The sequence below is a fragment of the Amblyraja radiata genome, chromosome 2 (assembly GCF_010909765.2).
Source record: "Amblyraja radiata isolate CabotCenter1 chromosome 2, sAmbRad1.1.pri, whole genome shotgun sequence".
In the NCBI taxonomy this organism is placed as follows: domain Eukaryota; kingdom Metazoa; phylum Chordata; class Chondrichthyes; order Rajiformes; family Rajidae; genus Amblyraja; species Amblyraja radiata.
In genome coordinates, this window is record NC_045957.1 from 65,387,744 (window position 1) to 65,414,248 (window position 26,505).

At 44.9% G+C, this 26,505-nt stretch overlaps 1 protein-coding gene across 1 annotated transcript; it reads right to left on the minus strand.

Annotated features, from left to right (window-relative positions):
• srd5a1 (steroid 5 alpha-reductase 1) lies at nt 1-26,120 on the minus strand. The gene is made up of 5 exons (XM_033048096.1): nt 25,576-26,120; nt 19,812-19,978; nt 5,691-5,792; nt 5,438-5,588; nt 1-1,130 (listed from the first exon to the last, which is right to left on the minus strand). The coding sequence occupies exons 1-5, from the start codon at nt 25,890-25,892 to the stop codon at nt 1,064-1,066; spliced, it is 804 nt and encodes a 267-aa protein (XP_032903987.1). The 5' UTR covers nt 25,893-26,120; the 3' UTR covers nt 1-1,063.
• Nucleotides 26,121-26,505: the final 385 nt, after the last annotated feature.

The window sequence follows — 26,505 nt, forward strand, 5'->3', positions numbered from 1 at the left end:
TTTACATTCTGTTCTTTTTATTGTGTCATGAAGAACAAAACCTCATATCAGTCACTTATTGTTCAGATATTATGTTTTGTAATAACTGGACCTTTGGGACATTTTTTCCAACGTAACAGTTTGTCTATATTTTTCTTCAATGCAAGTTCCCTGTGGACTTGCAGCACAGGCAACAAGGGAAAACTGACAATAAGTTGCTTTATGATTTGAGAAATGCATCAGTAAGACTGTATAGGGATGTTTTTTGCCATCTAGTGGCTGGGACAGCACAGCAGCAGTTTGTCTTCCTTCCTCACCAAACAATTTGACTTGAAGGTTTTAAGACAGGGTGGGAATGTGTTCTTGTAATTAAAAAGTGTCTCAATTTCAGAGTGCTCCAGCCCTGATCTAATTTGTGTAATTATTACCAGATATTGTTAGCGAAACCAGGAAAGCAATAAAAAGTATCAGAACATAAGAAATAGGAATACACCCCTTATATCTGCTCCGCCATTCAATAAGATCATGGCTGAATTTATTTATTTTCTCAGTGCCATATTCATGCATTAATGCCATAGCCTTTATTTTCATTAATACCAACAACAACAAAAAATGTCCTGTATTGCATGCATACACCAAATACAGGCTGGGTGATAAATTCCTCAAGTTCACCACACTCAGGATGCAAAGATTTCTTCTCATCTCAGTACTGAATGACGTCCATTTTTGAAAATGCTTCTAGACATCACAGCTAGGGGCACATTTACTTCCATAGCTAATAAGACTGAAGAATCATTAGCAACCCAAAGTATGAACATAGTAACATGAAACATAATGTTCAATTGATTACAATAAGAGAAATAAGAGGAACATATGGGAATATAGAGAAAAAATATATATTTTAAAGCTTCAGCAGCAACTAATTTTGATACACTCGACACTTGTAAAAGTTAGTTTCCAGGGTTAGAGGTAGTCCAAGCGAATTTAAGGCTCACCATGTCATTAAAAGGGCTATGGATATTTTTCTGATGAATTCAATACCTTTATCTGATTTCAAGGCTCTATTTAGCCTCTTTTAGACATTTCAATACAGGAATGGTATTAAGACCATCCTTGTCTTTGGATAATCTTCAAATTTTTCCAGATACCATCTGCAATGAAAAGATAAATGATATGGCTTGCGAATATCAACAGAAATATTTCATGACACGAATTTCCATTATTTGGACTATATTTTCTGTTTTCCTTAAGTGTTATAACCCAATGATTCCCAACCTTTTAAAAAGTTACACTTGTTCACACAAGTACAGTTAAATGCACCTGTACTTCCCAAATAAATGCTGACTGGTGACATAATCAAAATAATCAACATAATCATGGACCATCTTCACCCTGGTCATCCCCTCTTCTCCCTTCTCCAGAAACGAGAAGCTACAATTGCTTGAACGCATATACCACCTGATTCCGGAATAGCTTCTTATCCCTGTTATAAGACTGCCGAACAGTCCTCCCATCAACTATGGTGTAGTCCAAATCTTTCAACCTACCACATTGCAGAAATTGCACTTTAAAAAAATTGCACTCTCAGCAGCTATGACCATATTCTGCACTTTGGTATTTTTCTCTCTGCACTCTCATACTTTTGATTGTATTTATGAGCAGGTCTTGACTGTTATGCTACACACAGGAAGCTTTTCATTGTATTTTGGTACACCTCATCGATTTATTACGTATAATATGGTGCAATATAACTCTGGTAATTAACCGTTTTAGAACTAGGTGTGGGGTGTGGAAAGATATGAAGTAGGTATATCCCTTTTCTTTTCTGTTCTGTTTCTTCTTTTCCCTTTTTTCTTCTTCTTTTCTCTCTCTTTTTTTGATTTTTAAAAAAAATATTTCTTTTTTTTTGCTCTTCATTTCTGGGTTTATCTTTTTTTCTACATCTCCATGGGCTCTTTCTCTCTATCTATCCACAAACTACCAATTGTTAACTTTTGGGGCCTACACATCACTATCTTCCTTAATCTCTTCTTCTTTCTTCTTTTCTTGCGGCTATTATTTTTATATTGTTAAATTTAAAACAAGAAGTTGTACACGAAATGAATGTTATATACCATGGTTTATACAAATGTACATTGCTTCTAATTAAAAAAAAAAAATAATAATAATAATTTTGGTACACCTGACTAGAAAAAACCAATACCAATAACAATGTCACATGTCCCAAGCAAAATAGAAAAATGCTGGAAATACTCAGGAGATCAGACCGCATCTGTGGGAAGAGAAACACAGTTAACCGTTCGTATCAGAGACCACACGACAGAACTGAAAAGACTATAAAATAAGCTTGTACTGAACTGCTGAGTATTTCCAGCATTTTCATTTTTTTAATATTTTCAGCATCTCAGCTTTATTTGATGTTACCTGTATATGCTTGTTCTTTCATGGTGTTGGAGCTATCTTAGGGACAAGAATAAATAGCTGCCCAACGTGGCATCAATAAACCACCGGGTGGCGCCATACAATGGCAGCATCGCCAACAGTCTGTCTCGTCTTTTTCTTTCTTTGTTGTTTTTAGTATGCTGTTAAGTTTATCTTTTAGTGCAGGGGTCGGCGCATGTCTGTGAGCGGATGGCAGGCCACATCTATCACGTGTACACATGGATCCCGCCCCGGATGGCAGGCATCAAATCACGTGTTCACATAGATCCCATCCCTGCGAGGACGCCACCCGGAGCACTGGCCCCTAGTTATGGGCGCTCACGAACATGGCGTACCTACGGACCATTGCCTTGGCTCTGTCCTGAAGGCGGTGGCTCAAATACTCACACTCACTCGTCCCCCGCCTATTGACAACCCCGATCCCGACAGTGAAGCCCAGACACAGAAGGTGCGCGGCCGAGCCGACGGCTTTGCGCAGGATGCCGTACAGCCAGAGCTCGGCGCTTGTCTTCGCTCGCCGGCTCCGCCATTGTGGCTGCCAGTGCAGGCCTTCTTGCGTCCTTGCGTCACCGCGCCTGGGCGCCGCGGCCTCAGGCCCGGGAGGTACCAGAGATGACGGAAGCCTGCAGGTCTGATGATTACCGTGAAAAAAACTACGCCTACGGGCCAGATGATTTTGGGTTACGGGCCGCATTCGGCCCGAGTGCCGTAGGTTGCTGACCTCTGTTTTGGTGTATCTTTAGCTTTGTATTATTTGGGGGGTTGAGGGAAACTTTTTAAAATCTCTTTCCTCGACAAATATGGGGTTTTTTTCTCCGTATAGTATCTCCGAGCGCACTGTGGCCTAACATCGAGGAGCTGGCAGCCTCTTGCTGGGGATCGACTTTGAGAGCTCCAACCGCGGGAGCCTACGGACAACATCGTGCAGTTCACGTTCCCTTGGTTAGGGACCGACTTCAGGTGCTCCAAGCCACAGGAGCTTCGACCGCCCGATCACAGGAGCTTCAATCGCCCCGAAGCGGGATCTTCGATCGCCCCAACTGCGGATGGTTCGACTACCCCGTCCACGGGAGAATAAGGAGGAAAGAAAATAAGACTTCATTGCCTTCCATCACATTGAAGAATGTAGGGGAGCCACTGTGGTGGATGTTTATATTAATTTTTATGTAGCTGTGTGTCTTTTTTCTGGTATAACTGTATGGTAAATCACATGTCACTGTACCTTAAATGGAACACGTGACAATAAAGGACCATTGAACCATTGAACTGTTGTGAGAACTGGCAGGTCAATTAAAACATAGAAAATAGGTGCAGGAGGAGGCAATTCGGCCCTTCGAGCCTGCACCGCCATTCAATATGATAATGGCTGATCATCCAACTCAGTATCCTGTACCTGCCTTCTCTCCATACCCCCTGATCCCTTTAGCCACAAGGGCCACATCTAACTCCCTTTTAAATATAGCCAATGAACTAGCCTCAACTACCTTCTGTGGCAGAGGATTCCAGAGATTCACCACTCTCTGTGTGAAAAATGTTTTCCTCATCTCGGTCCTAAAAGATTTCCCCCTTATCCTTAAACTGTGACCCCTTGTTCTGGTCTTCCCCAACATCGGGAACAATCTTCCTGCATCTAGCCTGTCCAACCCCTTAAGAATTTTGTAAGTTTCTATAAGATCCCCCCTCAATCCTCTAAATTCTAGCGAGTACAAGCCGAGTCTATCCAGTCTTTATTCATATGAAAGCCCTGACATCCCAGGAATCAGTCTGGTGAACCTTCTCTGTACTCCCCCTATGACAAGAATGTCTTTCCTCAGATTAGGAGAGCAAAACTGTACACAATACTCCAGATGTGGTCTCACCAAGACCCTGTACAGCTGCCGTAGAACCTCCCTGCTCCTATACTCAAATCCTTTTGCTATGAATGCTAACATACCATTCGCTTTCATCACTGCCTGCTGCACCTGCATGCCTACTTTCAATGACTGGTGTACCATGACACCCAGGTCTCGTTGCATCTCCCCTTTTCCTAATCGGCCACCATTCAGATAATAGTCTACTTTCCTGTTTTTGCCACCAAAGTGGATAACCTCACATTTATCCACATTATACTGCATCTGCCATGCATTTGCCCACATATATGTTTATGATCTTTCTAATCAAATAAACAATATTACAGAAGTCACACGGATTTCCTGTAATATATGCATCCCCAAGCCCCCTTAGAGGGTTGTATATCCAAGGAAGGCAAATGCTGTTTTAAGTAGTTGGTACAATTTAAATTTACTCAATTCTTATTCAAACTCAAATCAAAATTTGTAATATAAAAAATGACATATGAATACAAAGCAGAAGGCAGTACAAATACAAATCAAATGTAGTTACTTAAGAGTTTCACAAAATAAAATTTATGTCATGTTGAAAAATCACCCTATTCAGCGTATAGATTTACAGTTTGGAAATATTGTCAAATTAGCAAGTTGGCGACACTGGGTATCAGCAAGATTAAAAATAATGAGGAAACTGACTCAAATACTGAGAAGAATGTAAATGCTGTATTTAAGTTCTGAAAAATTTGTGATGAAGCAGGAGACTGCAATGACTCTTCACCATTACAGATGAGGATTATTAAAGACTGGGATCCTTGTTGTAGTTTGGTGCAGATTGTGTGTACATTGTGGGGACTGCCAGCCTGTTGACTCAACCTACAGGTAATTAGTTATACAATGTCACAAATCTCAGAATGATAAATCAAAGCACAAAAGCAGGTGTGTATGATGGGAAATTACTCTACTTTTCACTGAGCTAAGCTGTAATTTAAAGAGGGAGGCAATTGCTGAAGCCATGTCTTCTCCCGCTTAAGATGCCATCTGCATCGTCTCACCAAGCTGCAGCTAGTTGCTTCCTCATACATAATGTAATACACAAAAAATATGTATTCCTGCCCATTTTCATCACCTGGCATTTAAAGTAAGTTGAATTAAACAACAGACAAGGTAATGATTTAAATTGAACCTACCTATGATGTTGGGCAGCCCGAGAAGCGAGAATTAAAAATGTAAATATGGCAAATGCTGCACTGGGCAGTGACCAGCATGCTACGGAAAAGCCCATCCATTCTACTATTTCTCCAAGGAAGTTGGCACCGGACACATATTGAAACATTCCACCTTTAAAATGGTTCAAATAAATTATTTGGAGAGATTAAGTGCGAGTTTCTATAAAAGGTAAAATGCACAATTAATATTTTTCATTAAAAATCATTCACTCACCTCGTGGAATTTTGTATCCCGTTTCACCAGGTTTTCGTAAGTTTCTGAGGATATGGTCGGAATGCAGGTTCACTAATAATCCGAGAAACCAGAGTGCTGAGCCTAAAATCAAGAGCTTAAATTTGACACTAACTTCATCAGCTTCATTCAACTGCCCACAGTTTCTATCTTGGAAATAAGATTTAGTTAGCAAGGAAAGGTTATGTGCTTTTCAATGTAAAAATGTATCAAGAGAATTAAAACATATTTGCTTTGCAGTGCTAAGAGCAGTCAGAAATTAATTAAAAACTGCTTTGTTATTTGTACTATTGTGACAGAGTAAAAGTTTGGGCTAGATGTTTTGGGACAATACTGGGGTGGCTTTCTGCGGTCACCTTTCTCTTGTTTTCCCACTTTCACATTGCACCTTGAATGTCAGAAATGAGTTAGAGGTCAGTTGCTGGTGGGTGTGAGGGATGTGCCGGACTGGCCCATTAATCGTGAGATTTTTTTCAGCGTTCAACTTTATTAAAATTAAATGAGAGAGCAACTGCTAGCAGCTGCAGTCAAGCATAGAAATCAAGAAAGTTTCATTCCAACAATGTTGAAACACACCATTCAAATGCAAGGCATGCAGTTAGGGTGTGATTGCCAGTAAATATTATGGAGTGTCGAATTATATGTACTGTATGTGAATTTTGATAGTGTAATATCCACCAACTACTGCCAACTAACATCTGTCATTAAATATTTATACTTAAAAATATGCAATCTCATTCCTTCAGATTTTAACCATTATTGGATGTTTTTAAGAAAACTATTTTCCTGTCCCTTTTCTTTAATTCTCTGCTAATCTTTCTGCTTTTATTTGACGATTTTATATTGAATTAAATGTTTCAGTGGAACTTCCTACTTTACCTTCTGTGGCTTTCATATTTACTCAGCTAAATGGTGGGAGGGAAGGACTGCTACGGTAAGTGAAATGCACACATCAGCAGCACTTTGATACAGCTACCTTAAAGGCACTTTACTTCTGGTTTTGATGCAAATTGGTTGTTGTCAGTGTGATATAATAGTAAGATTAAAGGAGAACTTACCAGTTTGAAGTTTGATCTTGATTTTATGAGGAGTTACGATGAGCGATTACGTGAAGAAGGGCTGTCCGTCTGCGTGCGCGTCAATCTTCAAAGCAGCGGTGTTAAATCACAGATAAAAAGAAGACCTGAGAATAGTAAGATTGTGAAGAAACTAGAACTTCCATATGACCTTGATAGTATGAGGGTGGGAGTGATGGGCACGTAATCGCTCATCGTAACTCCTCATAAAATCAAGATCAAACTTCAAACTGGTAAGTTCTCGTTTAATCTTACTATTTTACTTCGGAGTCACGTGAGTGACTACGTGAAGATTTCAAAGCTCTGTGATTTTACGCCGGTTACGAATCCAGGCGTCACACACTGAATGGATTGACCATGGATGCGTGTAATCATTAAAGCATTCAGACATTACGTAGTTAAGTAAAGACACTGATGCTTTAAATGAAAGAAAAGTTTAAAAAAAATAGTTACCCCTCCCAACATTGGGGGGAAACTAAGGGACAAAACTTAAAATGGTACGTGCAAACACCCCCAGTCCGGTTATGGGTTTGTTATAAAATCTGTGGACCGTTATTTCATTCATCCATCCTGCAGCCACTAGGATGTCGTCAAGGGGCACGTCCATAGCTCTTGCTGCCGACGTAGATGCAGCCCTGGTGGAGTGAGATTTAACCATATAAATGTTTACTCCTGCTACCACCATTACCTCTTTTGACCATCTGGAGATGGTTTGAGTTGACACCTTTTGGTGTGTTTTTTATGGCTGATGAGGACCGATTGTTCTGAGCCTCTGAGGTTCTCCGTAACTCTCAGATGGTGGTGTTAGTATGCCACCACCCACACAACCGTTGGACCTCTGGATATGCCAAGAACTGGATCTCCATCCCTGGCATTCCTGGCCTGCTCTGTTTTATCAGGTTCCTGATTAGGAATGTTATGTTGTTCATATTGGTGGTCCTGTAGTCCAACCGTAGCTTTTGCAGTGTCTGGACTCTTTGTCAGCATACCACCTTCAGGGTTAGTTATAGGCGGTCCCCACTGTCAAAGTAGGGTTAGTACCATGCTCACATCCCATGTGTCCATGTACCTTGGCCTTGGAGGTCTTAAATTGTAAATTCCCTTCATGAATTTTGTTGTAAAGGGGTGCGTTCCTATCGAACCGTGCCCTGCTTCCAGCATCAGATAGGAGGAGAGTGCGCCTCTGGCACTATAGATTGCACTATAACTTTGTTTGTTGTTATAGTACAGAGTTGATAGGAACTCCAAGACATCCGTTATCTGAACTGTGTTGTATTTGTTTGGACAGTCCTATGCCTTGAAATGGACTCCTCAGAATCTGCAGACCAACAAGTTATACGTTCATGTAGTGGATTGATTGCTCCCTGTAACTGGGTTCACTAGGAGGTCCCTGCTCTTGGGTACAACCATAACTGGCTGGACTATAATTCCCAAATTTTTTGGGGACCAGGCTTGAGTAGGCCAATCTGGCACTACCAATATGCCTGTGGCTTAGTCTTGCTTGATTTTTGTCAAGCATCGGTTTGTGAGACAAATTGGCCGAAAGCATACATAAACATTCCTCCCCAATTGAGGGAGAAAGCATCCACTGCCTTGCTCCTGGATCCAGCTCGCAGGACACATATCTGGGTAACTAATGGTTAGTCTAGATGCAAACGGATCAACATCTGGTATGCCAAATCGTGTAGTTATTTTGTTAAATACTGTCTGATTCAACATCCATCCTGTGTTGTTATTAAACATTCGTGATCCAGCATCTGTCACCGTGTTATATCTACCTCGTAGATTTCCCAAATATTCCTCTCGATACACCAGTGCCAAATGAGGTTCGACAATCTGTCGTAAGATACAGATTTTACACCACCCTTGTTAATGGATATATGCCACCGCAGTGGTGTTATCAATCTGAATTTGAACAAGCACCGGTTGCATATCGCTACAGAGAACCTTGAGTCCATATTGTGCCCCCAACAATTCTGGGTAATTGATTCCATGTGTTGGGGAATTACAGACTCCTGCTCATTCCATCTGCCCCCACAGCTTTAGACTGTGTTGGTGGCTCCCCATCCTTAGCCGCTTGCATAGGTCTGAAGAACCCTCGATGGCTTTCGAGCAAAATTTCCCTGAGCTGTCTCCCATTCGTTATCCACCATAGTTATTCAACAATGGCAGTTTGCTCATTCCATCTGCCCCCACAGCTTTAGACTGTGTTGGTGGCTCCCCATCCTTAGCCGCTTGCATAGGTCTGAAGAACCCTCGATGGCTTTCGAGCAAAATTTCCCTGAGCTGTCTCCCATTCGTTATCCACCATAGTTATTCAACAATGGCAGTTTGCCAATTCGGCCTGCATGTAATCTGAATGTTCGTTCCTTTGCTTGCTGTAAATTCTGGTAATGCAAAGGCCCGTGACGTACTGCTGGGAATGCAGCTACTATTTGCCAATTACACTCGCTGTTTGCCTGATAGATGGCTAGTATTTGACTATCAGGTCATAGCAGGCTTAATTAATATTATTGTTTGCCCCTAGGCAAAGTCACCAACATATTTACTGTTTTTGATAGTAAATTCTAGGTAATCAATTACCCTTGTAGGTGTCAATTTTGATTTAACTGGATGGATGAGGTAACAAATTTCAAACAGGGTTTTGGTTTGCTTTGACTGATGCTTCTGCCAATTCTTGGTGACTCCAAAAATGAAAATGTCCTCCAAATATGCCATTACTATGTGGTTTTGAGACCTTTGAGTCCCAGAATTGGTTTCCGTAGTTTAGTCAATAGTCTAGGAGCTGATGTCAACCCATTTGGCAGAGCCATGCCATCCAGCTAAACTTAAATATCTCCTGTTCTTAGTGAATAGACACCGAATAGTATGCATCTTTGAGGTTGATGCATGCCATGTGACCATTTTATAGGAAGCTCCTATAAAACAGTAGTTAGACCGTAACAAAAAATTGCTGTTTCTGAAAGTCTGTACTGCACAAATGAGTTAAACCTGGATGAAGTGACATCCTCCATCTGTCACCTGTCCTGGAAGGCAATCCTGCCCAAAATACTGGGTGTTCAAGAAGGAACTGCATATGCTGGAAGATCGAAGGTACACAAAAATGCTGGAGAAACTCAGCGGGTGCAGCAGCATCTATGGAGCGAAGGAAATAGGCGACGTTTTGGGCCGAAACCCTTCTTCAGACTGATGGGGGGTGGGGGGGAGAAGGAAGGAAAAAGGGAGGAGGAGGAGCCCGAGGGCGGGGGGATAGGAGGAGACAGCTCGAGGGTTAAGGAAGGGGAGGAGACAGCAAGGGCTAGCAAAACTGGGAGAATTCAACGTTCATGCCATCCGGACGCAAGCAACCCAGGCGGAATATGAGGTGCTGTTCCTCCAATTTCCGGTGTTGCTCACTCTGGCAATGGAGGAGACCCAGGACAGAGAGGTCGGATTGGGAATGGGAGGGGGAGTTGAAGTGCTGAGCCACCGGGAGTTCAGGTAGGTTATTGCGGACGGAGCGGAGGTGTTCGGCGAAACAATTGCCCAACCTCCGCTTAGTCTCCCCGATGTAAATCAGCTGACATCTAGAGCAGCAGATGCAGTAGATGAGGTTGGAGGAGATACAGGTGAACCTTTGTCGCACCTGGAACGACTGCTTGGGTCAAAATACTGGGCCTGCCTTGAAGACAATTCCGGTCCGAGTTCCAAGTCTGCTTGGAACCCATGTATGTTGTGCAGTAAAAATAATCACATGTTGTTATCTGTTTTTTTTAAACCAGATCTGAAATTCATGTCATTGTCATTTTGAACAAAAACACAAGAGTAAAATTACCAACATGTAACTGGTCCACAATCCCTTGTTTCAGTAAATCAAGGCCCACCTACCTCCATGGCTACCGGTGGTCTTGTGGTAAGCCCAAAGGCCCCTGATGCGGGTTCCTTTTCTCTCCTTGATTTGGAGTAGGACAGGTAGGAAGTGTGGATTCCATGTTTCTCCTGACCTCTGCTTGGGTCTTAGCCTGAAAACCTCATCATACTGAGCCTGCCTTGTAGGACAATTCTGGCCATAATTCTGAGTCTGCCTTGAAAGAGGACTCTGATCATATTTCCGTGTCCAGCTTTCAAGCTACCACCGGCTTCAGTGAACCGCTTACCCCCTATGGAGGTGTGGGGTGTGTTGTCACCTACTGATGAAGTTTGCTTGTCGTTGGTACCTTGATTGGTCCGACAGCTTTTGCTTCCTTCTTCTGGTCTTACCTGAAGAGAGGATTCGGTGGCTGGTTTCTCCATAGTCACCCTGATAGCGCTGTTCCCTTGCCGGCATTTGTGCGGATATTCTGCCAACTGCTCTCTCTTGAGGCCATATGCATGTGCTTCAGTATGTTCATACTTTAATTCGAGATCAGTTACCTACTGATCTCGAAACCAAATTTCGTTTGAACGTCACGTGAGGTTCAAATGACATATAAATGGTATTGTATTGTATTGTAATTCGAGATCAGTTACCTACTGATCACTCACACTCCCCTCCACTGAGAGTGAGATTTGTAGGCAGCCCTGAAAACAGGTGCTGCCGCAGGCCCCTGAGGATACCTGCGCTGACATGGCCCCTCCAGCGGGCCTAAATGAGATTCTTGCTTTGGGTCAGACTGAAAACTGACCGTGAATGCTCCTCTCCTCAGAGCAGGAGACATTTGCTAGATCTCTATCCAGGGAAGCACCCAGTGGAACCTGGATGATTGCAGAAGTATTTCTTTGCCCTTGTGGCTAAGGGGATCAGAGGGTATGGAGAGAAGGCAGGTACGGGATACTGAGTTGGATGATCAGCCATGATCATATTGAATGGCGGTGCAGGCTCGAAGGGCCGAATGGCCTACTCCTGCACCTAATTTCTATGTTTCTATGTTTCTATGTTTTCTTTTGTGCTTATTATTTATTTTATGTAAAGCACTTTGGTGTCAATGCAAGTTAACTTAAACAGTGCTATATAAGTAAAAGTTACTTACTTACTTCCTTTCTTCTGCTTGTCCCTGGGAAGGTTCCCCCCCCCCCCCCCCCTGCTTTTGTACTCTGATTCAGAGTGGTGTCTTCCATATGTACTTCCCCCTCCAATGGGGAAGACATTGGGCTGCCCCATTGTGCAAGGCTCCCGGCTGACACAGCTCTCTCCTTTAGAGCAGGTCATTGTTGGAGCAACTTCTACAAAAAGTTGCTCCTATGTGGGAGAGTCGTTCTCAGACGCTCTCCGTTGAGGGAGGGTATCCCTTTCCCCCCCCCGGACTCATCTGAGTCAACGGGTTGTTTGACTTGCGGGTGGTTTTTCCCGTACTGCAGGACCACCAACAGAGCTCCTCCTCCTGCAACAAGTCTCCTGCCGGTTCTGCTGCCGGCGCTAAATGTTGGGAAACACCGTCGCCACCGCTAGTGGGAATGCTGCGGTCTTTGGCAGCCGACTTCCCCGCGGACCATATCCTCGACATCTGGGCCCTGAAACTACAAAATGTTTCAAGCCCGAAAGAACGCAGGTAAGTGATTCAACTTTCCTTACCTGTCCATCCTGATGGCCTGGGAGGACACAATGCCTGCCAGTCTGTCGCGCGTTGCGTTCAGACGTAATGACGCGCACGCAGACGGACGGCCCTTCTTCACGTAATCACTCACTAGTCACGAAGTAAAATTTCAATAATACTTCCAATCTGAAGTTGGAATTTGCCAGAGCTCAAAGTTGGGAGTATCAGCAGCACTACATAGCAGCATAGAACATAAGAAACCAGAAGTACAGAAAAGAAACAGAACAGAAGGTTGTTGTATTGGAGGATGTTAACTTTCCCAATATTGACTTGGAATGTCATAGTGCAAAAAGTTTAGCCGAGGTCGAATTTGTCAAATGTGTTCACGATAGTTTCCTCCGGCAATATAATAATAATAAATTTTATTTTTATAGCGCTTTTCTAAGACTCAAAGTCGCTTTACAATAGTAACAGACAATAGCAAACGGAGAAGCGGCGAACAAACAGCGCCAGCGTCCTCTCCGTGCAGCACATAAAGAAAGAATACAGACATAACAATAATAGACATTTAATCGGAATAACATATAATCGGAATATAACAAATAATAAAGACATCACAGAGACACAAATTAAAAACAGAATTCAATCCAAAAACAGAAAATCAAAAACACAGTGTGAAGAGAGAGCAGCGGCAACCAATTCGTGCCAGCGTCCACTCTCCCTTCACGGCAGCCATCTTGGACACAGACCTACAAGACTACAGTTAGACAAAAAAAAATGTAGAGGTCCCCACTCGACAGAGGGCAACGCTTGATCTAGTCATGGAAAATTAGGAGCGGCAAGTGGATGAAGTGTTTGTGGACGAGCCTTTAAGAGATGGAACTCTGATGTCAATTACTGCTACTTCAGTTCCACAATTGCAGGAACAAGGGAAACAATGTGTTTAATGTGCATTAATTCAATAATTAGTATGTTTTATGTTTTAAATGCACACACACTCACTCAATATCCTTGGAAAATCATGCTTCATTACTCCAGGATAAAAAGCATCAATTTATATGTAACACCAGGTTTACAAATATTTATATGGGTGAAAGAATTTCAGCCCACTCAGTCTCATCTTCAACTGCAGATTAATTTTGCAGTCTCTAAAGCAGAACCAACACTAGCAGATTTTTGAGCACAGCTATCAGATTATTCAGCATTCTGATCCATTCAAATTGTTTCCTAAAGCTTTCACTCTTCCATCTTTCTGATATTAACAATATCTCACCACAAATTATTTCTACAGTAAAACAACTACCATGATAATACCACAATTTAGAAAAGTGCCTTTAAGTTAACTCTAGCCCAAATTATCTGACATTAGTTTTAATCAATTGCAAAAGTGTTGAAGTGAGCCCAAACTTTGTATCACCAACAATTTTTTAAAATCAGATTGAACATTTAACAAAATAGCATGTTGAGTCTGTCATTCAAAAAGTAATGACTGCTACATTGTTGAGAAAAATGTATACCATATTTGAACTTGTACGACCACCAAGTCAATAATAATGGTATTTAAATGTTGCTAAAAATGTGAAAATATCAATAGAAACAAATTTTAAATTAGCAACCAAAGCCCAAATCTTTCATTATCTGTTATCCTTTAATGGCTATGGCAACATTGTCATTGTCTACAGTTTTCTGCATGGTCCAATTTGTTGTAATGGCAAAATAAAGAAAACAACATAACATCAATTGAAAAATATGTGGGATAGGTACCAACATTCTGCACTAATTTTTCCTTCCAGCATAGTCTGCAATTTTGATCTTTCCTGAGGATATTGGAACAAATCTTCTACAGCCTAGCACAAACACAACCCTATTAATACAAGTACCATATCCCATACTGTAATTATTGAGTGCTACATTATTACACTCACTGGCTTTTGAGCTAACAGCAGAAGCATCCGTGAAACGTATCCAATGAGAAAAAGGTTTGCAAAATGAGGAACTAAGAAAAAGTTAAAGGTACAAAGGCAGTAATAAAAAAATATTTGCAAGTGAATGAATGAGGGAATGGTGAGCAATAAAAAAGATTACAAGAAAATATAAAATGCAATTTTCTCTGTAAAACTTGCCATGACAAATAGCAATTACATAATAAGGTTCAGTTTAGTTTAGAGAGATACAGCATGGAAACAGGCCATTCGACCCACCAAGTCCACACCAACCAGCGATCCCTGTACACTAGCACCATCCTATACGCTAACAACAATTTTACCAAAACCAATTAACCTACAAACCTGGACGACTTTGGAATGTGGGAGGAAATCGGAGCACCCAGAGAAATCCCACAGGGAGAATGTACAAACTCCAGACAGCACCCGTAGTCAGGATCGAACCCGGGTCTCGGGCGTTGTAAGGTAGCAATTATACTGCTGCACCACCATGCCGCACTTTAACTAGGGTTAGGAAATGAAGATCCGTTGACTTTTGCAAAATAACCTCTGCGGGAGACTTTGCAACAATCATTTGTAAATTGTAGAATCAAAGACAGGTGATAAGCGGATAATTAGACAAAGGCCAGAGATAAAAAAGACAGAAGGTGTGAAGCAAAAGGATTGAAGAATTCCAAATTGTGAAGCAGGAGGAATAATATAGTTTGAAGGGGAGGGGGGAGGGGAGGTGGAGAAAAGGTGCAAGTTCAGGTGGGCAAAGGGAAAGGGAGGTTCAGGGAGAGAGTTTTGTAGTTACATAAAATTGGAGAATTCAATGCTCATTCCTTTGGGTTAGAAGGCCACCCAAGCGGAATACGAGTTGTTGTTCCTCCAGTGTGCCTGTGCCCTTACTCTGACAATGGAGGAGGCCCAAGAGAGAAAGGTCAGTATGGGAATGGGAAGAGGAGTTAAAATCGTTAACAACCAGGAGATCCAGTAGGCCTTGTTAGACCAACCGCAAGTGTTCGGTGAAACTGTCACCGAGTCTATACTTGTAACCTTATCTTTTAATCATCCGCAGGGCTACCAACTCTCACGCATTGAGCGTGAGACTCACGCATTTTGCCAAATTCTCACGTTTTCACGCTGATCACAAATTTCTCACGCTGTGTCGTGAGAAATTCTGTGATCATCGAGAATTTCAAAACTCATATCAACTGCATGGGCCGCGGTTGTTGGAGAGCCGGGGTTGAGGGAGGGATGGAAGCAGAAGCAGCGGCGGGGACAGATGCGGACGGGGAGCCGGGGCTGGCGAGTGTTTGCCGGGCTGGCGGGTGTTTGCCAGGATGGCGAGTCGCTCGCTGCAGCTCCGGCCATGAAGCAGCCTCAGTGCAAGAGTCCCGGGCCGTCGGAGGCGTCAGAGTCTCTGCGCCGAATTCACCCTGGTGACCGGCATGGATCAGGCTGCGGCTCGGTGCATCCTAGAGGACAACCAGTGGCTGCTAGAAGTAGGCACCACGCACTGGGTAGAAAGGGTGGAAGATAGTGGCCTTCAAATGGGGGTAGTTGGAGAAAGCATCCTGCTTGCCTGCTAGATTTTCATTTTACTGTAACTGCAGTAAAAATTTTCCCGATGTTGGGGGAGTTCAGAACCAGGGGTCTCAGTTTAAGAATAAAGGGTAGGCCAGTTAGGACTGAGATGAGGACAAACTTTCTTCACCCAGAGAGTTGTGAAACTGTAGAATTCTCTGCCACAGAAGGCAGTGGAGGCCAATTCACTGGATGTTTTCGAGAGAGTTACATTTAGCTCTTGGGGCTAGTGAAATCAAGGGATATGGGGAAAAAACAGGAAAGAGGTACTGATTTTAGATGAACAGCCATGATTATATTGAATGGCAGTGCTGGCTCGAAGGGCCGAATGGCCTATACCTGCACCTATTTTCTATGTTTCTATGCTTGAGAATATGGCAATAAAACTCGACCACTTCATTTTGAAGCATTCATGCATGGTGGAGGTATAATGTAGTCATAGAGTGATACAGTGTGAAAACAGGCCCTTCGGCGCAACTTGCCCACACCGGCCAACATATCCCAGCTGCACTACCTGCTTTTGGTCCATATCCGTCCAAACCTGTCCTATCCATGTATCAGTCTAACTGTTTCTTAAATGTTGGGATAGTCCCTGCCTCAACTACCTCCTCTGGCAGCTTGTCCCATACACCCACCACCCTTTGTGTGGAAAAAGTTACCCCTTAAAAAGTTACCTCTTAAACATACGGATTCCAACCAACCACGTAATGAATATCATCCATTCCATAGGTTTTATTTTTCTGATGCCATTTAAACTTCACTTGGATTTCAATCACTTCAATGTAAAAGTAATTGGGAATGGGGAGCATTGGAACAAAAATGTTCCCTCGGTACATATTTATGCCCCTGTCCCACTTAGGAAACCTGAACGGAAACCTCTGGAGACTTTGCGCCCCACCCAAGGTTTCCGTGAGGTTCCCGGACGTTACAGGTGGTTGCCGGAGGTTGCAGGTAGTGGAAGCAGGTAGGGAGACTGACAAAAACCTCCGGGAACCTCCGGGAACCGCACGGAAACCTTGGGTGGGGCGCAAAGTCTTCAGAGGTTTCCGTTCAGGTTTCCTAAGTGGGACAGGGGCATAACAGTAATATAATAATATATGCATGTTGGTAGGCGCAATCAAAACAAAGATTTTTTTTATCATTGTTGTGTTATGAATACCACAGAAAATATGATGTACTCAAGATCACATTTAATAGAATAATATTGCTTAAATATATAGTTATTGGACTTTGCATTTTGGAAAAGTCCCAGCTGAGAGGAAGACAGCAAAATACTAAAAATATTGGGGGTGAAAATCACTTCAGGACAGTTTGTTAGGAAAATGAAGGAAATGGAAACAGAATACTTATACAGCTAAGTGAGTATAATTTTATGGATGAGAAATTGTGTTCAACCAATTGATGACGTATTTGACAAAGTAACTATCATGTTAGATAACGAGGAAGCCAATGGATGTAGCAAATTTTGGGATACAAAATTTGGTCTGTGAAGTATCCCATAAAAGATTACCGCATTAGATAAGCACGTGTGGACTTGAACGTATTAGGTTGTCCAGGGGGTCAGATATGGAGCTTTATGTGTGGGCCAGATATATTGTCAGTGCAGAGGGACTAGGAGCAAGGCCAAGGTGCATCCAGAGTCAAGGTCTGGAATAGTACTAGGTGTGCAGTCAAAACTGGGTCAATGGGAGTGTTCAGCACTGGGAACTTAAGCAGGTAAGCAGCTCTGATCAGGGTAGAATAGGGGGCCAGGTGTAAGGCTGGACTCAAGGTCAGGAATGAGAGAAGGTATGCAACTGGAGTCACGGTCAGGAGTAGTAACAGGTGTGCAGTGAGACCCAGGTTGGTCAACATGGGCCGAGTGTTTGATTATAATCTGATTTCCATACATGAATATACTAAGATCATTCATGTGCTGCACCTGTTGATCAGAACCTGGCTCTACTGTGGAATGTAATTAGGAATGTAATTTAGCTTAACCTTATTCATAGCTAATCCAATTTAAAGCATAAATATTGCATTCAAGTGCGAGTTAAAAGTCACCACGGTATGCACCAGATTGCACAATTTCAAGTTGAAAAATGCAAAAGCTCCATGCCAATGGGAGGGGGAACACCCTATGTTGCTAAAATAGGGCAGTGCAATGGCAGGTCATTGCAGATCAAGTGATAAGTTTAAGTAGGTACTCTTAAACAGTTTTCTTAATTACACCAAACATCTGTCAGAATACCACTACATCCTTTTTAAGCTGCTGCTATGCTCTTTGCTACAAGTTCAGCTACAGTGCCCTCCATTATGTCTGGGACAAGACCCATCATTTATTTATTTGTCTCTGTACTCCACAATTTGAGGTATGTAATAGAAAAAAAATTACATGTGGTTAAAGTGCACATTGTCAGATTTTAATGAATGCCATTTTTATACATTTTGGTTTCACCATGTAGAAATTATAGCAGTCTTTATACATAGCCCCCCATTTCAGGACACCATAATGTTTGGGACACAGTAATGTAATGTAAATGAAAGTAGTCATGTTTAGTATTTTGTTGCATATCCTTTGCATGCAATGACTGCTTGAAGTCTGCGAGCTGGGGGTAGAGAGGGAGGGGGGTAGATAGGGAGGGGGGTAGATAGGGAGGGGGTAGAGAGGGGGAGGGATGGTAGAGTGGGAGGGGGCAAGAGAGGGAGTGTAGGCGTGGCAACTACCCTCCCCACCCCCTTGTCTCTCTACCGCCCTCCTCTCCCCTTCTCTCCCTCAAACCCCCCACTCTCCCTCACCTCCCCAGTGGCCCCATCCTCGCGAGGCCTCGCCGCTGCCGTTTCAATGTCTTCTTCACTACCGCGGTTTCGATGCCTCCTTAATTGCCGCGTAAAACCTCAGCCCGGGTCGGAAAAAGCGGAATGTTAATTTAAATGCCGCCCTCCCCCTGACATCACTGGAAGCTGGTGGCCGCCCACTCCCCCTTTGTGACGTCACTTGAAGCGACATTTGCCATTTAAAAACTTGGTTTTAGCTATTTTTAAAATGTTATAACGGGAAATATGGCATGAAATGTGAAGTGAAGCAGTTTATTAATAATCTGTGAAAATGTAAGTGCTAATGTGCAGCGTTTTGAGGAAACATAGAAACATAGAAAATAGGTGCAGGAGTAGGCCATTCGGCCCTTCGAGCCTGCACCGCCATTCAATATGATCATGGCTGAACATCCAACTCAGTATCCTGTACCTGCCTTCTCTCCATACCCCCTGATCCCTTTTGCCACAAGGGCCACATCTAACTCCCTCTTAAATATAGCCAATGAACTGGCCTCAACTACCTTCTGTGTCAGAGAATTCCAGAGATTCATCACTCTCTGTGTGAAAAATCTTTTCCTCATCTCGGTCCTAACAGATTTCCCCCTTATCCTTAAACTGTGACCCCTTGTTCTGGACTTCCCCAACATCGGGAACAATCTTCCTGCATCTAGCCTGTCCAACCCCTTAAGAATTTTGTAAGTTTCTATAAGATCCCCCCTCAATCTTCTAAACTCTAGCGAGTACAAGCCGAGTCTATCCAATCTTTCCTCATATGAAAGTCCTGACATCCCAGGAATCAGTCTGGTGAACCTTCTCTGCACTCCCTCTATGGCAAGAATGTCTTTCCTCAGATTAGGAGACCAAAACTGTACGCTGTAAGATTAAATGAAAACAGACAGACAGGCACACACACACACACACACACACAGGATCAGACTTTTATAGGTATAGAGATAGCGAGTCTCCCCCCAACCTCCAATGTTCCAGTGAAAACATTCCAAGTCTATCCAACCTCTCCCTGCAGCTGAAGCCCTCTAATGCATGCAACATTCTGGTAAACTTCATCTGCACCTTCTCCAAAGTCTCCACATTCTTCCTGTATTTTTTAAATGGAGAAAATAAAAGCTTTGTATATAGCTGACAAGTTGTTCACTGGCAACAAATGGATTGGCTGAAGCTGAATATCTATATTAACAGAAGCAAATTTTTACAACAGCGTAAGATTACCTGTGAGGAAGCGTGGATCAGTTATCCAGTTTGAGGTGTAAACAGCATACTTGATTAGGTACCTGGCCTGCAGATATCCATTATATGCGCAAAATGTGAAAGCCAATGAAAAAGCGATGAAGGGTGATGGTTTTCCACCTCTGATTAAAAACGGGAACAACAGTGACCTGCAATGACCAAGAGAATAGTTCATCACTTTTTCTCCCCCTCAAATAAAGTATTGCAGGGAAGTGCTAATGAATCTAGCTAATTAACATAATTTATGACATTGATGGGCGATATCTATTGCTTTTCATTTTGATACTTAGTAATTTTACTTTAAAAAAATCAGATTTGTCCATTTTCTAACAGGCTAGAGGAAAGGTTAAGCTTATTTAAATGCAATATCAGAGCAATACAGCCGTAATCAGTAACCCACTCTCTCCTAAAAGCCCTGCACGTGGTTTCATTTTTAATAATTAATAATGCTATTCAATATCTTGCGAATGATGTAATTGAATCTGTCTGCACTGTATAATGCATTCCAGACCAGAACTACTCATTATGTAAAATTTAAAAAATCCTCATGCTAGTCACTCACATTCCATGACCTTTCCTAATTCATGACACATCTAACAGGTAAAGTTTATGTTGTGGCGGCACCTGGTGGCAACCCAAGGGCACAACAACCATCGGCTCCGGAGGGCGGCGTCTTGGTGTGGGAGGCGCTAGTCACGGGGTCGGTACCTGAGTTGGTATTTAAGGCCGGGCAATCCCCTTGACCTTTAAGGAGTAGGGAGCTGTATTGGAGAGAATAAACACGTCTAGTGCCCACAACTCGTGTCCGATTAGTTTTTGGCTGGACTCCTTCGCGTCCCCGCCGCACTGGTGACCCCAACGCCCAGGAGTGTAATCCTGGAAGGGAATTTTGAAAAGAAGATGCATTCTGCCGCTGCCGCCTACGAGGCCGAACTCAATGCGGTCTCCCTGAAGCTACCTACGTTTTGGACTGGTACACAAAATTGCTGGGGAAACTCAGCGGGTGCAGCAGCATCTATGGAGCGAAGGAAATAGGCGATGTTTCGGGCCGAAACCCTTCTTCAGACTGATGGGGGGTGGGGAAAGAAAAAAGGAAAAAGGGAGGAGGAGGAGGAGCCCGAGGGCGGGCGGATGGGAGGGTGGGAGGAGACAGCTAGAGGGTGAAGGAAGGGGAGGAGACAGCACGGGCTAGCCAAATTGGGAGAATTCAATGTTGATGCCATAAGGACGCAAGGACCCCAGACGGAATATGAGGTGCTGTTCCTCCAATTTCCGCTGTTGCTCACTCTGGCAATGGAGGAGACCCAGGACAGAGAGGTCGGATTGGGAATGGGAGGGGGAGTTGAAGTGCTGAGCCACCGGGAGGTCAGGTAGGTTATTGCGGACTGAGCGGAGGTGTTCGGCGAAACGGTCGCCCAACCTACGCTTGGTCTCACCGATGTAAATCAGCTGACATCTAGAGCAGCGGATGCAGTAGATGAGGTTGGAGGAGATACAGGTGAACCTTTGTCGCACCTGGAACGACTGCTTGGGACCTTGAATGGAGTCGAGGGGGGAGGTGAAGGGACAGGTGTTGCATTTCTTGCGGTTGCAACGGAAAGTGCCCGGGGAGGGGGTGGTGCGGGAGGGAAGGGAAGAATTGACGAGGGAGTTGCGGAGGGAGCGGTCTTTGCGGAAGGCAGACATGGGGGGAGATGGGAAGATGTGGCGAGTGGTGGGGTCACGTTGGAGGTGGCGGAAATGGCGGAGGATTATGTGTTGTATTTGCCGGCTGGTGGGGTGAAAGGTGAGGACCAGAGGGACTCTGCCCTTGTTGCGTGTGCGGGGATGGGGAGAGAGAGCAGTGTTACGGGGTATGGATGAGACCCTGGTGTGAGCCTCATCTATGGTGGCGGAGGGGAATCCCCGTTCCCTGAAGAACGAGGACATTTCCGATGCCAGGGACTTGGTTTCGACAGGCCGAATCCCAATTCTTCATCCGTGGCGTCACGGCCGATGAGACTCGTTACCACTATGTGGTAAATGTCCTTGACCAGCAGACGGCCGGTCAGGTAATTCATTACCTGGATAATCCACCAGGTAATTACGCAGGCCTCAAGAAGCAGCTGCTCCGTATCTACGGGCCGAGACGAATGCAGCGCAGCTGTCAGGTCCTTAACATGGGCGGGCTCAGCGACCGGATGCCCTCGGCCCTCATGAGCGAGATGCTCACATTCATGGGCGACCACCGGCCCTGTCCACTCTTTGAATTTACTTACCTGCAGCAGTTGCCGCGAGAGGAACACCTGCGCCCACCTGCGTCTACTCTTCCAATGCCTCAGTGACCATGGCCTCGTAATTAACCCTGGCAAGTGCCAATTCGGCCTTCGGGCCATCAACTTCATGGGGCATCAGGTGACACGGCACAGAGCAGTGCCTCTGCTGGACAGGGTTGAGGCAATCCGTCAGTTCCCGCGGCCTGCTACGGTACGTATCCTCCGAGAGTTCATCGGGATGGTCACATTTTACCACCGGTTCTTTCTGGCGGCTGCCAAACCTTTGCAGCCGCTTTCCCAGTTGCTGACGGGCAAGCAACGGGAGATACTGTGGGATGTTGTTGACACGGCGGCGTTTGAAGGGGCAAAGGAGGCCTTGGCTCGGGCGACTATGCTCCTGCAAATCATCGGCCGATGCCCCCACAGCCCTTACCATGGATGCCTCAGACTCTGCGGTCGGCGGCATTTTGGAACAGTCGGTTAACGGCCTCTCGCCTTCTTTAGCCGTCACCTGAGCGCGGCTCCTCGCTACAGCGCTTTCGACAGGGAGTTGCTCGCCTTACACCTCGCAGTGCGGCACTTCCGGTACTTCCTCAAGGGCCGTTCCTTCATAGCCTTCACGAACCACAAGCCCCTCACATTTGCGTTCACATAGGTTTCTGATCCTTGGTCCGCCCATCAGCAGCGCCAGTTGGCGGCTATTTCGAAGTATACAATGGGCATCCGACACATCGCCGGGAAATGCAACCTCGTGGCGAATACTTTGTCCCGTCCGGCAATTGCAGCCATGCTTAACCCGTCCTCGGGAATAGATTACTCCACCTTGGCGGAGGCCCAGCTGGCAGACGATGAGATACCAGCGTACCGCACCACAATCTCTGGCTTGGTGCTTGAGGACGTTCCGTTGGGTCCCTCGGGTTCTATCCTCTGTGACATATCCACGGGTCAGCAGAGGCCTATCGTTCCGGCAGCCTGGCGCCGTCGCATCTTTGATGGTCGCTACGGTGGCTGAATGGTTTATGTGGCACGGACTTCGGATGCAGGTCGCTCGCTGGGCCAGGGCGTGCATCCCGTGCCCGACATCGAAGATGCATCGACACGTCCGGGCGCCCGTTCAAGACTTCGCAGTGCAATGCCGGCAGTTCGATCACGTACACGTGGACATCGTGGGGCCACTGCCTCCATCCCAGGGTGGTTGACCGTTTTACGCAGTAGCCGGAAGCCATCCCGCTCACAGACACTTCAATTCAGTCGTGCGCTCGTGCCCTCGTGGCAACTTGGAATGCCCGCTTTGCGGTTCCACTTCACATCACGTCCGACCAGCGTGCCCAGTTCACGTCTGAACTGTGGTCCACCATGGCCCGCCTGTTGGGGACGCAGCTCCACCACGCGACAGTGTACCATCCACAGTCAAATGTGTTGGTGGAGCGGTTCCAACGCTGTTCGAAGGCCGCCCTGAAGGCTCGACTCACGGGCCCTGGGTGGATGGATGAGTTGCCATGGGTCCTGTTGGGGATTCGGACGGCCCCCAAGGAGGATCTGTCAACTTCCTCCGCAGAGTTGGTATATGGTGCTCCGCTCACCGTCCCCGGGGAGTTTGGCCCTACTGGTGATGGGTCCCAGGAACCCCCGTCATCAGTGCTGGTCCGCTTGCGGGAGAGGGTCGGCGCCCTATCTCACATTCCAAAGTCGCGTCATGGGGTGGCCCCTTCCCATGTGCCACTGCAGCTGATGGGCTGCCCGTACGTTTTTCTTCGCCGTGACTCCCACAAGTCACCCTTGCAGCGCCCGTATGAAGGTCCCTTTCGCGTGCTGCGGCACGGGCCTACTACATTTGATTTGGACATGGGAGGCCGGCGTGAAATGGCGTCTGTGGCTCGTTTGAAACCGGCCCACTTGGACCTGAGCGAGCCAGTCCATGTGGCTTAACCGCCCCGTCGTGGGCATCTGTCGTCCCAGGCTCCCGGAGATTCTTCCGAACCGAGCAAGGCCCCGGGACGTGGGATTGTATCTACGAGTTCAGGCCGCCTCGTTCGGCGTTACGTCTGGTTCGGTGCCTCTGGTTCTGGGGGGGGGGGGGCGGGGGGTGGTCATGTGGCGGCACCTGGTGACAACCCAAGGGCACAACGAACCATCGGCTCTGGAGGGTGGCGTCTTGGTGTGGGAGGCGCTAGTCACTGGGTCGGTACCCGAGTTGGTATTTAAGTCCGGGCAACGCCCGTGACCTTGGAGGAGTAGGGAGCTGTATTGGAGAGAATAAGCCTGTCTAGTGCACGCAACTCGTGTCCAATTTGTTTTTGGCTGGATTACTGCGAGTGCCCGCCACACTGTCTAATTTTTCACATCCTTCAAAGTTTTAATCACCTCTATCATATTCCTCCTACCCCAAAACCTATTTTATTGTGAGAACACCCCAGGTTCTACTTCTAACCAAATAACTGAAGTTCTGCCATTCTGAAATCATTTTAATGAACCTTCTTTGCACTTTCTCGAAAGTCTTGGCTCTTCCACACTTGGTACTTTATGTCACATGTGTTAGGTTATTAGTTCCATAATGTTTCACACCTGCATAGTTGCTGATCAAAGTGATCCCCAAGAAGGTCTAAAGCAAGGTCTAAAAAAGTTTATAGACCACTGGACTATTGAGGGTAGGTCAGTGGTCATGAGTTGAGTGGGTTGTTATGATCAATGGCAATGCAGATCATGGCTGCGATAAGGAGGTTCAGAAAGAACACTTTCAGGGCACTACAACTGTAATCAGCAACTCCTATCTTCATTCTCTGCAGAATTTCCCAACCAACAGGAAATCAGTCTACCAGCATTATTGTGGGTGTCTTGATTTGTAAGTCGTTTAGGAAAGATTTCATTGGATATTCTGGTGAAACAGTGTCTCTCTCCATGTGTGCTGTCTACTATGCAGACAATTTTCAACATTTTCTATTGTAATTTCAGATTTCTAGCATTTGTGTCTGTTCCTGCTTGTGGCATTTGTACTGCACTCGTGAGATGACAACAAACCTGGACTAGTCAGAGGGGGGGGGAATTGTACACCAATTTCATGCCTATTGGTGGGCAGTATCTGGATTGATTAATTACACATCTTCTATACCATATACAGTAATGGAAAATTACTTACTTACCACCCACTTACTAAGTCTTAAATAAAATATGATCACTATCAACTTAATGTGGTCAGTCATTATAAATTCATTATGATCTTGCATTTATACTCTTCCAGGCTGAGCCACTTGATCTCCTGGTTAGCACCCCACAAGCACTGTTAGAATTGCTTAGAACATATTCACAAACTTGTCATTCACCCATCTGGTATCCAGAGGGAGCTTCCCCTTGCAACTGCATGGATATTATATTCCCAATTGTTTTTGAAGCAGTATCCGTGCCACTGCGGTGTCTGCGTACTACGACGAATATTACTATTGACCTACAGATTTTTCGCCAGCATAGTTTGGTAACAAAACACGCAGGCTTACCTGTGGGTGTAGTGGCAGATGAACATGCCGAGCAAGAGCTGGTTGGGAAGTTGCACTGGTTTGTTGCCAGCATTGATAAACAACAAATACAGTGGGATTGCCAAGGATGGGATCTCTTGGATAAACCATGCAGCCTTCACATTGACCAAAAATCCGAATTTACTGGATGTATATCTCCCATAAGGCATATCAATAAACTGCATGGCCAAGAAAGCACAACCACCCATAAGGATGATAAGCCATGACATCGTTTCTATGTGCAACTCGCCTTCATTGTTCACATCCAGAAGAAACGGAAACATAGGTTGCGAGAACATAATGGAAATTTATTGCCAGTTGCCTTTTATTTGCATGGGGAAATCAGTCCAGCAAGATTGAAATTTTACTGCAAAATGCAGTGCTGATGAACTGAATGGTGTTCCGAATGAAAGGGCGGTCCTTGAACCCAGTTCACTGGGAGGAGAATTCCGTCTGAACCATTCAAGGGCGGCGCTTCAATGGTTTTGAGCAAAGATCATGGTTTTGAGGGACGCTGCGACGACGTTGCTTTGGCAGTGCCCCGGAACAACACGAGTGAGCGAATGGGAGGGGAGCGGCAAGCGAAAGAACCATTCACAGTAGAGCTATATGTTCAGCTTCCCCGTCCAAACCAAAGATAGCTATAAGATCTTTGGTCCAAACGAAGGGACGGGCAGAATGTTTATCGCTCTCGATGAGGTGCGCGGCATGTTGGAGCTTTTAATTGAGATATAAGGAACTGCAGTTGCTGGCTTATAAACAAAAATACTCAAAGTGCTGGAGTAACTCAACTGGTCAGGCAGCATCTCGGGAGAACATAGATAGATAGTTAGATAACATTTCGTGTCGGGACCCTTCTTCGCTGTGATGGGGGGACAGGGGTAAGAAAGCTGGAAGAGAGGAAGCGCAGGA

What these genes read in the sequence shown, in the direction of transcription:
- srd5a1 (XM_033048096.1), bottom strand. Translation starts at nt 25,892, where the DNA reads ATGTTCTCGCAACCTATGTTTCCGTTTCTTCTGGATGTGAACAATGAA. An exon ending in TGATCCACGCTTCCTCACAG is followed by an intron (nt 5,793 to 19,811) that starts GTAATCTTACGC and finishes TCTTGATTTTAG; the next exon opens with GCTCAGCACTCTGGTTTCTC. An exon ending in CGGGCTGCCCAACATCATAG is followed by an intron (nt 1,131 to 5,437) that starts GTAGGTTCAATT and finishes TTTTCATTGCAG; the next exon opens with ATGGTATCTGGAAAAATTTG.